Raw genomic sequence first — 15,822 nt, 5'->3', positions numbered from 1 at the left:
GGAAGCAGAACAAAAGATAGGCATGCATGAATTCTACACAGGTGGTATTGTAATTGTAAAGCTACGTTTCTGAAATATGTGAGGATCCTATGTCATCATATTTGTTCAGTGTAATTTGTTTAAGGTTTTTCAGAGAATCGATTTCTCTGTTCAAGGACCACAATTAATTCTAGAAATCTATACACGGAGCTGTTGACTTATGTACTACAGGACGTTAAACTACGAAAATTGTTTGGAATGTCCCTTTAAGGCTCACGCCACAAGGCCCAGCCTGTGGTAAAAGTGACAGTGGTGTCAAACACTACCAACAGAGGGCACTAGTGCTTGCACCTGTGAACTCTAAATACACATTTGAGAGGTTGACTGAACTCTCCATATGGCTCAACTCTCCTACGTCTCCCCTACTCTTTGATGCATAGTCTTGAATAATTATTCAGTGACCAAACGTAAGTTAATCTGCTATGCCTGAGGAACCAAACATACTATCAATCCAAGTTATCTCTATGGGGGAACAAGTGGGTTACAATATCTGTTTACTGTCATGTACTTCGCCAGCTTGTCCCAGAAGCAGGCCTGTCCTTCAGGGTCTTGTGGCCACATAAGGTAAGCGCGGTTATCACTGAGGAATAGACGGATGAGAAATGGCAGGTTGGCGTCTGGTATGTCTTCCAGAAACACAAGCACGATCTTTTCCATCTGGACCTCGTTGACGTGATCCAGGGCGAGTCGGAATTTGAGAAGGAACATGTGGTTCTTTAGAGCATCTGCGCTGATGAGAAAGATCACCTTGAAACTCGTTTCCACAAGACGACTGACTGAATCCAAGTAGTACATCTCAAGTCGTAGGGCCTCGTCTCCAATGGCAACTCGGCCATATTCAGGCAGATTCTCCTCTAGACCACGTCGAAAGACGTCATTCGCCCACTCTTCGTCCTCATCGTAGATAATAACGCACATGTCATACTGATAATCTTCCCGTTGCTGTTGGGGGATGATTTCCCTGTAACCAATGAAGTGGATTTTGCAAAGAAAGAGCCCGTACCTGATTTTCCAGCGATTGTAGTAGATGAGGATCAGAGCAAGTGTAGCACATACAAGACTGGCAGCCACTGAAAGGTAGAGTACATACTGCGGACCACACTCTTTAACTGGATCAAAGTCAATCAAAGGCTCTCCTGCAGCGGTCTTGAATGAGCCTTCGTATGAACACTGGGTTTCGCCACTGTTTTCAAGTGTGATAGACCTCTTAGCGATCCATTTGGGTAACCATTGAAGGGAACAATTGCAAGCCCACTGATTTTGTCTCAAACCAAGTACTGAGAGAGTTTGTAATATAGGCTTAAATGTTGTGAATTGTAGTATGACCAGCCTATTGGATGAAAGATCTAATCGGGTAAGGTTCACAACATTTAGAAATAGATTCTCATGCAAGAAAGTTAGATCATTGTAAGCAAATGATAGTTCTCGAAGTTGAATCGTATCACTTAGGAAATTTGTGGGAATGCGGCGTATCTTGTTCTTTTCTAGATTGAGGTTTTGTAGATTGTTAAGCCCTTTAGTTAGCGGAGGAATTGTACTCCATGACTCTGCAAAATTGTTTTCAGATAAATCTAAAACCTCCAAACCATTCAGGCCGTAAAATTCAGTTTCCCCCATTAGCGAAAATGCATTCCTGCTGAGTATGAGTGTGGTTAGATGTATATTCCACACATCGCTCTCAAAATTCATAATAAGTATCTCGTTATGTCTTAAAGACAACACTCGCAGATGGGACATACCCGAGAAGTGTCTAGGACCAATCATATGCAGCTCATTGTGGTTAAGTCGCAGTTCAGTGACGTCTGTCAAATTTTCGAATCCTCCTGGAATTAGATATTGAATTCTATTGCCGGAAAGATCTAGCACACGGAGTTGTTTCCCATGCAATGCATCGAATTGTCCAGGGCATAAAGGAGAAAGGCCGTCATCTCGAATGTACAGGGATGTTATTGTTGACGAAGACCTTACGCCCTCCATGAGGTGCTGTAGATCTTTGTCTGTGAACAGGTTACTGTCCATATAAAGGTTTCGGACCATGAGGGATGAAATAGTGGCTGGGTTAACGGGTTCTATTAAATTGTTATTTAGATAGAGAGTGTCTACGTTGCATTTCATCACAAAGGACTCTTCTGAAAGCTCCTCGATTTTGTTGTACGCAAGTGATATGGAGAGAAATACTACGTCGTAGCAATTCGTCCAATTCACGTTCTGCAAATAATTACCATATGCATTAAATGTTGAGGGTGAAGTCATGGCCATGAAAAGATCATCAGTAATATATGTGAGACCACTGTAATTGACATCAATATTCGTTAGATTTCTGCTGGCAAACATGGGGCCTCGGAGTGTTGGGAGATATTTGTTGAATGACAGATCCAAACTCTGTAAAAATGGCAAGCCCAAGAACGTTCCGCCATCTATGAATGAAATATTGTTAGACTCAATGACAAGAATTTGCAATCGTCTGTACACATTGAATGATGTATTGACCAAGGCGGTGATTTCATTGCTACTCAAATCGAGAATCTCAGTGTTGCCAGGTAGATTCCTAGGTACTGAATGCAATCCCAGCTGGGTGCAGTCCGCGGCACGTTTGGCCTGGTTGAACGAACAGGGTGAGTCGGCTGCGGACACTGTCTTAATTGTAGCAAGAGATGTGAGGCCGTGCATTAGGATCAACAGGACGAAAGGGGCGCTGCCCTTACGATGCATGGCTACTTCTGTTTTAGCTGAATTCTGTAAGAAAAAAAGAAATGAAATGATCTCTAATGATCTCAACAAAAATGAGTTTGTGAGTGTTTTTAGTTCCAACTATTGTTATACTAATTATTCAAACTTCCAGCTTTAATTACAGGAGGTGTTTGTGACCCGCTACAACAAGGGTCCTAAAGTTGATGGAGGTCCATTTTCTGAAAATGATATGGCAATATTCCCTTATTCTTTTGCTTCAGTTTCATAATAGCCCTACTATTAATGTAGTTATTAATAGTTTAAAAGATATTGATTGATTTTTTGTATACAACAATACCGATCTTGATTTGTGTTATTATTATTTTATGAAAATTATAACTTCTAAAATTGATGAACATATTCCGTTTTGTACAATGAAAAGTTCTTACAAAAGAACTCCAAGACTCCCGTCGATAACCCAATCACTTCTAAGATCGATTAATAGAAAAAAAATAATTTGTTTTATAAATACAGGAGTAACCCTACGGATAAAAATAGACAAAAATATGTAACTTATAAAAACACGCTTATCAATTTATTGCGTTTACAAAAGAGAAAATTTTATGTTAACCAGATAATGAAATATAAAAATGATATTAAGAATATTTGGAAAACAATAAAAGATGTTATGAATACATCTAATGATGTATCTAGTATATCAGAAGTACGATGGGGTAATACCTCAAGAAATGTACCTGCTGGCATGGCCGAAATTTTTAATGATTTTTTTGCATCGATTGGGAAAAAATTATCACAAAGTATCCCTTCATCTAATAAAGTGTTTTATGAGTTTTTAGATATACCTAATCCTAAAACTATATTTTTGGACCCTACGTATAATTAATAAGTTATTGATATTATTTATAATCTGAAAGAAGGGAAAAGCCCAGGTTGTGATGGAATCGATAATTATTTGTTGAAAAATATAATTCTTCAAATAATAGATCCTTTGAGTATATATTATTAATTTATCACTTATTACTGGGCTTGTACCAAGTCAGATGAAGACTGCTAAAGTTATACCTATATAAATTATAAGAAAGGGGAGAAGAATGATGTCAATAATTACAGACCAATATCGTTATTAACTTCAATTTCTAAAATTTTGGAAAGAATAGTATATATCCGAACTGTAAATTTTTTTAATATGAGTAATATATTTACGAATTTTCAATTTGGATTCAGAGAAAATCATAACACCACCCACGCTTTACTTACCTTTGTGGAAAAGAATACACATGCACTTGATACATTTTCGCATACAATAGGCATCTTCCTGGACTTTTCCAAGGGTTTTGATACGATTAATCACGGTATACTTCTTTCTAAGTTATTCCATTATGGTATTCGCGGAAAAGCCTTGCAATGGTTTACGAGTTATTTATCTGACAGATTGCAATATGTACATGTGAACAGTTTTGATTCTTCTATGAAGAAAATAGAATGTGATGTTCCGCAAGGAAGTTTGTTAGGCCCACTGTTATTTAAAGTTTACATTAATGATTTTTATAGATCTTCAGATAAACTCTCTTTCATATTATTATTATTTTATGTTATAAGTGCTGTCTGGGGCAAATTATTTGTATAGGGCCCCATTTCTCTCTCTCTCTCTTCTTTCGTTCTTTAAAACAACAACAGCAAAGAGTCAAGGCTCGATTCCTGGCCCTTGTAATTAGGTGCGGTCAGACTGACAATCGATTGAAAAGTTTAAGATATAGCGATCTTTAAGATCTAGAAGTTTTGCCAGTGCGACCGCAAACTTCCCGCAAAACTTCCCTTTCAAACTGGAAATATATCTCCTCCACCCCCACCAAACTTTTCGATCTTTTTGCCAGTGTGACCGCTAGAAACTGAATTTTTTGCGTCGCGATCTTTGTCACTTGGTCAGTCCACCGCCTGTTTTTGAGCTATGCGTCAGAAGCGCACGCTTGTTGTAATGTACAGGTGTCCGTCAGAGGGCACGCTCTTTCTTCTTCCTTGCGCACTCCCAGTAAATAACTGATGAAAACTTCTTCTTTTTTTAAGCAGTTTGCCTGCTAGTGGAGTGTAGGGCAATTACCCCTGGGCAATAAGCCAGTGCACATTGGTACAAATGACCTTTCTTTTTCTCGCAGTTGGTTAGGTACTTCACTCGTTTTCAAAGCGGCAAAATACATAAGCTTGCCCGACGTTTATGGAATTCTTGTTCAAACAAAGAATGAACTTGCGTCAAGATCAGGTGATCAGAATATACTCCATCATCAGTTGACAATTTAGCAGGCATCAATTTCATTGTTTTGTTTTGAATGCAATAACAGCCTATTTCCTTTTATATTGCGAAATACCATTCTTGCTGTCAGGTGGATGTGCTGGCAAGCACCATTTAGATAAGGATCCTAGAAAATCACTCTAGAAGATCCTAGAAGAGCGTAGACCTCCGCCAAACAGTTACATTCCACCGATGAACTTGCTCATTTCCACCCACTGTAAATCGCCCGATTTCCCAATATAGAAGCCTTTGTTACGTCATAAACCCTCAGATGAGCGGCGCGCCTCGCCCCAGCATAAGCAGAAATTATGTACCTCATACACTGTAAAAACATCGGTGTTAGATTTCACACCACGGGTGTTAAATAAAGGACCACACCCACAGGTGTTAAAAATGCACTGTGATGGTGTTGAAAAGTGTTCACCTGACACTTCGTGGTGTTAATTTGACACTGTACCTGGTGTTATTTTGACACTGTACTGGTGTTAATCAAAAAATGACACCACATGATGTTGATTTGATGTTTATTGGTGTTGATATCAATGGTTTAACACCCGTCCAGCTTCAATAAGAGACCACACCAGCTGGTGTTACTTTGGTGTAAATTTATTTTCACATTTTTTCAAAAATCTAGTATTTTAATGTAAAATTCTTGATCGTCTTGTTTAAATTAAAAATCAACAAGAAGTGCAGTTACTAAGAAACTCTTCAAAAAAAGTTTAAAATTTGGAAATGACATCCGGAGGTGTTGATTTAACACCATAAATGAGCACCGAAAATTTAACACCAGCTCGGTGTTCACTATTTAACACCGGACTTTCTGCAGTGTATATAGATTCCTCTCATCTGATTGGTTAAAAGTAGAGTCATGAAATTAGCTGTGCCCCATTTTTTATCAAAATGACATCATGATTTACTGTGCCCGGGGCATAGAATCAACTGTGCCCTGTAAATAGGTTTGGAGACAGTCGCAACCCCGTACACATAGATCGCTCATTATGCACGCACCAATGATTCGACCGCCGCGCTGTCGATCAGTGTTGATTACGAGTGCTGTAAAAGAGACTAGAATCTTTATTCTCGGTATCTATATTTAGGAATCTATGTTTTCGGTATATAAAACAAATAATGACAGCTTGATATTCGGGGCACGGTTAAAATTATGTAGGCCCCCGGTGATGTGAAAACCATAACTATGCCCTCAGCTTCGCGTCGGGCATAGTTATGGTTTTCACATCACCGAGGGCCCATAATTCTAACTGTGCCCCTCATAGCAGTCATGAGAGCACGCACTTTAGTGCGCTCATGAAAACTTCAAAAATGCGCAGCTTGAACTAACAACTTCATTGACAATCGAAAATCCTTCATAATCCCTGGAAAAATTCCCGGATCACTACCAAAATTTAATCATTTGTTTCTTCTGTCATTTTCAACATTTACTGCAAGTTTCATCTAAATCCGTGGAAAACATTTTGAGTTATTTTGCACACGGACAAACAAACAAACTACACTTAAACAAACAAACTAACGGTAATGAAAACATAATCTCCTCCCTTGGCAGAGGTAATCATCGCATCACAGATGCTTATTCATTAGTGAATTTACAAACTAAAATGCCTGTTAGTCCAAATGACCTTTTTTTCTGCTCATGCGCAAAGTGGAATTACGAACTGATCTATTACCCCGGGCCCTTCCCATTCCCCGTCCCCTAACCCTAATCTTTATCATAACCCTAGCCCAAACTCTATACCCTAAACCTAACCCTAACTCTAATCTTTACTATAACTTTATCACTAATCAGTATTCAGCCGGGGGTAATTGCCCTGATCACGCTGCCATTGTGACCGGACAACAAAAGATCTTAAATCACGCGATCTTAAACTTCTAGCTCAATCTTTTGCCAGTCTGACAGCGCCTAAGGAAGACAAAATCAAGTGCATAGCTCGACGTACCAACACAGATCCCCATATGCCATATCCAAGGTACGAGAGCGACGACTTGGTGATTATTTGAGCGATGGCCACCATGATGGACCCAATGCCGCAGCACAGCTGAATCCATCCCGTGGACGATCCCGCCGACCCGTTAAAGCTCGAGCACAGCTGCCTCAGCTGCTGCGGCTGTTGCTGGACGGTGACATACTGAACGCCCCGCTGCTGCTGCTGCTCCTGCTGCTGCTGTTGATGTTGTAATACAACCGTCTGAATCGGGTAGTGGGTTGTCGTGTGCATTGTCGCCATATTGTCGATGTAAACTAAGTGTAGAAAACCACGTGTCTCAATAAAGCATTGTGTAAGCGTGGAAATTTGCGCGCATTTCGTGCAACCATAAACTACTCAAAAATAAAAGCAGCGAATATTTCTGTTTGCCATAATGTATGTTCCAGTAGGCCTATGATGTGTTGATTCCGCGGCATTTAAAAACACACGAAACTCTTCTTACCTGGCCGAGAGGGAAAATTAGTCGCGCGAAAATATCCACTTTTACAGTATTGTGCTCAAAATAACTGTACATCATACAACTTGGATCATTGGAGAACATTTTTGTATCCTTCCCCGATTTCTCATTCCAAGAAAGAATAAAGGAAGAAATAAAAATGTCACAAACTAGAAATTGGCTAATACTGACTTTTCCCATTCTAGTCAACGATTCAACACATCATGGCCACTATACTTTCACAGTTATGCTTACCATTTCAGTTTTGTGCGCGCGTGTGTTTGTGCGTGCCTTATGCCTTATACATCTATTGAAAAAAAAAAGATGGTTAAAACCAAGAAATCAAATTAAATCAAATGAAACAATACTGATTAAATCATCCAAGTTGTCTCCAATTATCAATTTTTTTTTTTTACGTTGATTGACAATTTGCAAACATTCCACTCTGAAGTGTAGATCAGATCGTTGCATTTTAGTTCTAAGAATTCAAACGATTCCTCGTGTGGATAGGGAAAAATAGCTCACCCCCCCCCCCCCCTCCCCCCCCCCCCAAAAAAAAAGTGGTGCGCTCCCTCGTTTGCGTATTATATTGAATGCACTCTGGGCACTTAGGAGAATATCAGTATTTAAGGCCGTGGAAAGGTACCCAGCTATTTCTCATTAATTTCTTGAGGTCATCCAGCCTAGCAATACATAAATCCACTGTGCATCATTCTTCTCAAAGAAAGAATGAAGTTAATGAGCCAACAATGATCTCGGTTAGGTATCATTCTGCTGACACCTGCATCCAAGCGTTAAAATGACAACACAATCGTTTGCATTATACTTTAACCGATAACGTACACTGACATATTAACCACGTGTAGGCCCAAGTATATTGCCGCTATGTTATAGTGTAGCAGCATTCTATTTTCATTAATTTTTTAGACATTATTTCGTTTCCCAACAAAATGATGAATTGAAATGGATCGTGTTTATACATTGAATTTCGTTGACAAACTGGAAATCAAGGTAACAAATATTGTCTCCATGTAAACCATAGTAATCATCCTATACTACCATCAAACGCTCCCACAAATGCCCACGGCATCACAGTCTCATCAGTCGTGCGTGTATTTGAAGATTTTAACACTTTCGTGAATGTACACCTATCGTCTGTGTGTATGGTATCTTTGCTATCCGCCTGATGGGATACCAATCAGAGACCAGCTCGGAAAGCTCACCCGTGTATGGCAACACTGTAGGCTTTATCTCTTCAGTTGTCAGTACAGTCCGTGAAGTACCTAAGCTATCAGGGTTATAACAATTGTCATGAAATGGAATGAATACTTGAAATAATCAGTCGAAATAATACATAGCATATTCCAATTCATTGATACAATAATGCGTCATTTGTGTGGCAGTTTATTATATTATTCGATTTATTTGTTTATTTATTTATTCATTTATTTATTCACGTTTTCTTAAAAAATACAGGGTAAGTCTCGTTCAAGCCAGATGCCTCATTTTCAATAGAGCCCTGTAATTGTAAAGATACATTTTGCATATTATGATAAAATTATACAATTGCTGTGAGTTTCTTCTTTCATTCAGACAGAAATGCTTACGAAAAAAAAACCTGTATGTCCTGCATGCGTTCGTTGCTGAGAACTAACCAAGGAAGCTCCTTAGAAGTGCGGAGTAATACAGGGAGGAACACGGAAATAATGTACAAAACTAGCACCACAATGTAATTAGTACCAGACCACAATACATCGAAAGTCGAATAAACAGGACAGTGGCTGTGCCTATAGAAGGGATAAATACGATATGAAAGTAATAAAAAACACTTTTAAGCCTGACGGTACTTATCAGTCTTTTGTCATGCCTGTTTTTCTTCTCTTCTTTTTATAAATGAGAAGACAGTCGTGAGAATATTTTGGGAAAGGACAGTCAAAGCAAACGCTAACTTCTGTTGTCGATCAGATTGTCGACTTTATTTGTTGACCGCATGTGGCCCTTTATCGAAACAAGGAAGACATTTCTGAATAGGCGATACATGAGGCTAGAGTAAATGTGACATGTAGAAAAGGGGAAAAAAAAAGAGGTAACGAAATGGACGGGTTTTGGAATGCATTCTTGTTTGATTGGAAGAAGAAACTCACAACATATCGAAGAATATAATAATCTGCCCCACAAACGACGCATTATTGTATCAATGAGTTTATGCTATATATAATTTCAACTGATTATTTCAAGCATTCATTCCAATACATGGCAATTGTTTAACCTGGTAATAGCTTAGGTAATTCACCCACTGTACTGGCAAGTGAAGAGATGAAGCCTACAATGTTGCCGTATACGAGTAAGCTTCCCTAGACTGCAGGCTTGGCTCTGGCCTCTGATTGGTATCCCATCAGGCGGATATCAAAGGTACCCTTGTATGCAACACACAGACGTCAGGTGTACATTCGCGAAAGTGTTCAAATTTTCAAACGCATGCTCGACAGATTAGACTGTGATGCCGTGGGAGCCTTTGATGGTAGTATAGGATGATTATAATATGGTTTCCATGGAGATAATATTTGCCACCTTGTGAAATACATTGTCTTCATTGGTTGAACGCATTGAGCAGTCAATTTATTATCTTATTATGTTTGCCAATTGTTTGCTCATCTCTGAAAAACCATATAATGGTCAAACCTGCCTTGGCAGCCACCTGTCGTATAAACGGCCTCGGAAAAAAATTCTCCACCCCCCCCCCCCCCACGAAAGAAAAGCTATGTTTAAACAAAGACCCTCTCTATAGCGCCCACCTGTCAATAACGGCCACTTTTTAGTCTCCCTTGGGTGGTCCCTATAGATGGATTTGACTATATTTCTCTTTTTATTCTTTCATTTTTTTCCCATATCCAACAAATATACGGGATATAATAAATGATATAACATTCCATACGACATAATATCACGTAAACACTACGTCCTGATTCATACAATACTGAAAATTAAAATGGAGGCGCTGCCAGAAAAAAGAAGAAGATAAGAACGAAGATGGCTATGCACAGAAGACCGTTATAGAGATTGTTGTCTGCATTTAGATCATTTTTTTAATGATCCTGTTATCTCAGCTCATTACATCTATAGTTAATCATAGGAGGATAAAAACTATTACATCCTTGGTTTCATGTTGAAACCAAATTAGATTCAAAACACTGAATGGTGTTAAGTGTTGTACAAACAAAACGTTGAATGAACAACTAGAATCGACTGAATAAGCATGTCATGTGATATTGTGCATAATGTCAGTGTATTATGTAAAACCACTCGCAAGTCCCAAGTAGCATGTGTGTGAATAACATTTAGTATACTTACCAAGTTTGCTGTTCTTCCTCGTTGCTTTTTTATCGCTTAATGTCTGCCTCCGAAGGACATTGATGCACGGATTTAAAAGATATTCATGCTAAGCCAGTGGAAAGGTGCGAAATTAAATCAGTTATTGAAGGTCGTCATACTTTCAAGACCAAAACAGAGTATTGAGAGTAGGCCAAATGAAACACGAGATGCATTTCGAAGCACTCATCAATGGTCGAGTGATCCACTCCCTCGAGCAGGGGTGAACAGGAATCGTGACTACTTTTCTAAACCGCCTAACCTTTTCAAAGAGACTAGTTTTATTACAGAAGCGGTTTAGAGAGAAACCTTTAACTTCGTTGGTATGTAGAGGGCGTCGACTGCATACGCCGCGCGTGCCGTAGCCTATCCGGGAGGCGTTTTTTTTAAGACGGCACAGATTGAGGCATGGCGCGTGTTAAACCTATGGGAAAAACGTTGGGTAGGGTTTTTGGTTATGGTTATGGTTAGGGTTAGGGTTAGGGTTGGGGTTAGGGTTAGGGTTAGGGTTTGATGGTTAGGGTTAGGATTAGGATTAGGGTTAGGTTTAGGGATAGGGTCCCCGATAGATTTTTAGTTTCCCCAATCTGTGCCGTCTAAAAAAAACACGCATCCGGGAGTCCGTCTCCATATATAACGATCAGTCTAGTATCGATACAGCCCGACGCCTATCGGATAGTGAAGCCCTCGCATGTCCGTCTCCATATAGCGATCAGTCTAATATCGATACAGCCCGACGCCTATCGGATAGGCTACGCGACACAGTGCCGATGTATGGTTATGTGCGAATTATTGTGATCTGTCATATTGGCATCCTTTCCTACTATAGCGATATGTAGTGACTGTCGTACAGTGTACTTGACCGTTTGATACGTACTTGATACGTTTCTACTTGATCGCATGTTTTGGTGTGAAAATCGGAGAAACGACAAAACTTATGGGATCATATTCTGATGGCAATGAATGTAGGCCTATGATTAAACCTTTAACCCTCCTAATGTCATATTGATTTCCTCTCTGTAGATTTCTGTGTGAAATTTGTGCACAATCGATTTCATGACACGGAAAGGGTTAATGGGATCGGGAAAGGCAATATTGGTATGCCTTAAGAACTTACGTACCTTACCCTGCCTTTAGGGAAGCTGGTCGAAAACTTGGAGGCCTGGCAAAGTTTTCGACATGCTCAACATTTCCAAACTTATGCATGACATTGAGTTATCAAAGAAAGGTACATGTACAAAATCTTAAAAAGGAATGACTTCAAGGAACTGTTTGCGACATCACCAGCGCTTAAATGCTTATAAGCCTTGCACTCGCAAATCAATGCAAATGGATTTAGATTTGTGTATCTCAATTCAATTCAATTCAATTCAACTTTATTTTCACCTCCATCAAAATGAACAAAGAGATTATGTACATTGCATATGCACGGGATATTTGTGATACAGAACAAAATTTGAAAAGGTACATGAGAAAATTATGAAAATGAGAAGTAGATGCGGTTACATCTTTGTTAAATACATAAAGCGTATAATACAAGTCAACTAAGGATGAGGATGGAAGTGGAGGGTCCCACTAAGAAGCAAAGCTTGTACGATATGGGACCCTCAGAAAATACACAAAACATCAATATAAAACACAATAAACGAACCGATGTCAACTGACATCAAGATGATTGGGAAGAGGAAAAGAGAGAAAAGGAAAGGAAAAAAAAAAGAGGAAAAAAAAGAGAGAAAAAAAAAGGGAGAAAAAAGAGGGAACTACAGCATGGGCCATCGTGGACGCAAGCAATCTATATTTCATAATGTAAAATAAGTGATAAAATACAAGCTGGATTGAATTTAATGCAAAACATTTTTTATACGTAGTTATGTTGGTAAGAATGCAGGAGAAAAAAAAAAACACATCGTTATATTATTTAGAACACAGACAGAGACATACTTAGGAGGACTTATGTAAAAAAGAATGATGACTTGACTGAGATGATAAAGGGAAACTAACTCTGTTGGATGTTGTAAAGTTTCAATAAAAATGATTTTTATTTATTCTTGAAGGAATTCAGAGATTGAGCTGTTGTAATGTTACTGGGAAGTGAATTCCAGTACTTTGGCCCATCGTAAATGAATGTGTTTTGAGCCAACAAAGTTCTCAGAAATGGCAAATGGAAATCATTGATCGCCGTGTTGGATAATTGTGAACAGATTGATTTCTTTGAAACATTGTTTCAAATATATTTGGGAGATTATTTTTATTATAATTATACATAAATTGTCCTAGATTAAACAAATACAAATCATTTTCAATATTTTATGCTCATAAAATAGTGGGTCAGTATAGGACAAAAATGCAGTATGACATATAACACGGAGTGATTTCTTTTGCAATAAAAGTAATTTATCTAAGAATGTTTTATATGTATTTCCCCACGCGAGAATACCGTAACTTAAATATGGCAATATTAAGGATGAATATAATACGAGCAGGGACGACAAAGGAAAACAAAACTTAAGCTTATTAATTATACCAATATTACGTGAAATAATTTTACATATACTGTCAATATGAAATTTCCAGGACAGCTTATTGTCAACTGTTACTCCAAGAAATTTTATATGGGAAACATTTTCGAGTGGAGTACCATCTAAAACAATATCAACAGATAATGCATCAGTAGAATTACTAAAGAGCATATATTTTGTTTTTTGAAGATTAAGAGATAGCTTATTTGCTTTTATCCACTGGGCAACATTTTCTAATTCTAAATTTATTGTATTAACAAGGGTAAGAAGATTATTGTGTGAAAAAAATAGATTTGAGTCGTCTGCAAAAAGAATAAAAGAAAGAACATCTGATGATCTACAAAAATCATTTATGTAAACAGTAAACAACAGTGGACCTAATAAACTTCCCTGTGGCACCCCACATTCAATATTTAATATTTGTGAATTACAACCATTTAAAGAGACATATTGTTTCCTGTTCATGAGGTAGCTCCTGAACCACTCCAAGGCCTTCCAACGCACTCCATAATGATGTAATTTGTTAAGTAAAATATCATGATTGATGTTGTCGAAGGCCTTGGAGAAGTCCAGGAACAAACCTATCAGATGAGAAGATTTATCGATAGCATGTGCCACTTTTTCTATAAAACTCAATAATGCATGTGTGGTGCTATGTTTCTCCCTAAATCCAAACTGAGAATTCGTAAATATATTATTGAATTTAAAGAAATTAATAGTTCTTTTATAAATAATTTTTCAAGAATTTTTGACGATGCACTTAACGAAGAAATTGGTCGGTAATTATTTACGTCTAATTTGTCACCTTTTTTAAACAAGGGGATGACTTTTGCTGTTTTCATACTTTCGGGGAAGGTGCCATTAAAAAGGGATAGATTAAATATATGAGCTAAAGGATCCGCAATTGACGATATTACCCCCATTAAAAGAAAATTGCTGATGTCATCGTGTCCAGCACTTTTTTTGGAACTAAAATCAGAGACAATATCAATTATCTCCTGAGTGTATGTTGGATTAAAAAATATTGAACTAGAATTTGGGGGACCCAAAAATTCGGAAAATGTTTTGTGGAGGGAGGAGTATTACTCGCCAGGCTTTCCCCAATTGAAGAAAAATGGTTATTCAAAATATCACAAATTTGTTGAGAATCTTCAAACATTTCACCATCAAATCTAATTTTTGTAATATTTGACTTAACATTTGATATATTCATGGCTTGCTTTAAAACTTTCCATGTATTTTGCATATCATGCCTGTAAAATTGTAACTGACTAGTATAATATTTTTTCTTTTCTATTCCTATAATTTTCGTCAAAGTATTTTTGTAACTAGTGTATTTCAACTTTGATTGCTCAGTACGTTTCATTTTAGATCTGTAATATAAATTATTCTTTCTATTTATTGAACGCAGAAGCGATTTTGAAATCCATGGGAGCCTGGGTATTTTCTTTTTTGTAATTAGCTGATTTTTCTCTACGTTTTGGAATACAAATGTCCAAATGTTGGATAAAAATCTTCATAAAATATTCATGAGACAAATTAACATCATCTGTATCAAAGATACAGGACCAGTCTGCGGTGTCTAAGCTAGCACCTAGCCTAGCTATACTTTCATGAGTAATTCTTCGTTTGAATATATTGTTGTTTTTATTATTAGCTGTCTCATTTAAAGAAAAACCAGTCGAGATGGGGAAATGATCGGTGATATCTGAGAGTACTACAAAAGAATCGGGAGGAGGAAGAATGTTACAAAAAGTGTTATCAATTAAAGAAACAGATTCATTAACTATGTGGGTTTAGATATTAAGGGTAAAAAAGAAGCAGACAAAAATATTTCCAAAAAAATATTGTGACATATTATTCTGTTTTAGTAAATCCATATTGAAATCACCCATTATAAAACAATTTTTATTGATAAAAAGTGGGTTTTTAACCAGATCCGAAAAATAATCTAAAAATAATTTAGTATTCGCGTTTGGGGGTCTAAATACTACACCTATGATTATATTTTTGCTGCCTGGAACTGTGATTTCAATAAATAAAGACTAAAAAAAATCAGTCATACGGGTGAACTCATCGCGGACTACATATTAATCATAATTTTGTTTAACATATATGGCAACGCCTCCACCTACCCTATTTTGTCTGTTATTAACCACTAAATCGTACCCGTCGAGAGCGAAGGGAAGACTGGAGTCATGAGAGAGCCAGGTTTCGGTTAAACCTACCGCCGAGATATTATGCATGATGGGACTATTTAAACATGACCTCAATTCTTCAAAATGCGTATTGATACTTCTAATATTAAAATGTAAAAGAGAAAAAATAGTACTATCATATTCCTTGACAACATTGGTAAATTGGGTTTGAGTAAGATATTCAGAAGACGGACTTTGCAATTGGTTCTCGGTGTCAAAATCATAATCTAATTCTTGCGGCGATGAATTAAAACTGTCAGAAACATAATTATCAAAAAAATTG

The 15,822-nt window shown here is 37.6% G+C and overlaps 1 protein-coding gene across 1 annotated transcript; it reads right to left on the bottom strand.

Annotated features, from left to right (window-relative positions):
• Positions 1-501: 501 nt before the first annotated feature.
• Positions 502-7,257, bottom strand: LOC139737827 (uncharacterized). The gene is made up of 3 exons (XM_071648500.1): positions 6,970-7,257; positions 2,530-2,775; positions 502-1,245 (listed from the first exon to the last, which is right to left on the bottom strand). The coding sequence occupies exons 1-3, from the start codon at positions 7,255-7,257 to the stop codon at positions 502-504; spliced, it is 1,278 nt and encodes a 425-aa protein (XP_071504601.1).
• Between the last annotated feature and the right edge of the window lie 8,565 nt (positions 7,258-15,822).

Source organism: Diadema antillarum, unplaced genomic scaffold (genome assembly GCF_040938485.1).
Source record: "Diadema antillarum isolate AM-2024a unplaced genomic scaffold, OU_Dant_1.0 seq00000708_RagTag, whole genome shotgun sequence".
Taxonomy (NCBI): domain Eukaryota; kingdom Metazoa; phylum Echinodermata; class Echinoidea; order Diadematoida; family Diadematidae; genus Diadema; species Diadema antillarum.
The sequence above is the reverse complement of the archived record's forward strand: the minus strand, read 5'-3'. Positions and strand labels throughout refer to the sequence as shown.

Bases quoted from the DNA above. Each gene is read 5' to 3' on its own strand.
- LOC139737827 (XM_071648500.1), bottom strand. From the start codon at position 7,257: ATGGCGACAATGCACACGACAACCCACTACCCGATTCAGACGGTTGTA. The intron at 2,776-6,969 runs GTACGTCGAGCT...TTTTTCTTACAG, and splicing joins GCATATGGGGATCTGTGTTG to AATTCAGCTAAAACAGAAGT. The intron at 1,246-2,529 runs GTCAATACATCA...TGGATCGCTAAG, and splicing joins GCAATGAAATCACCGCCTTG to AGGTCTATCACACTTGAAAA.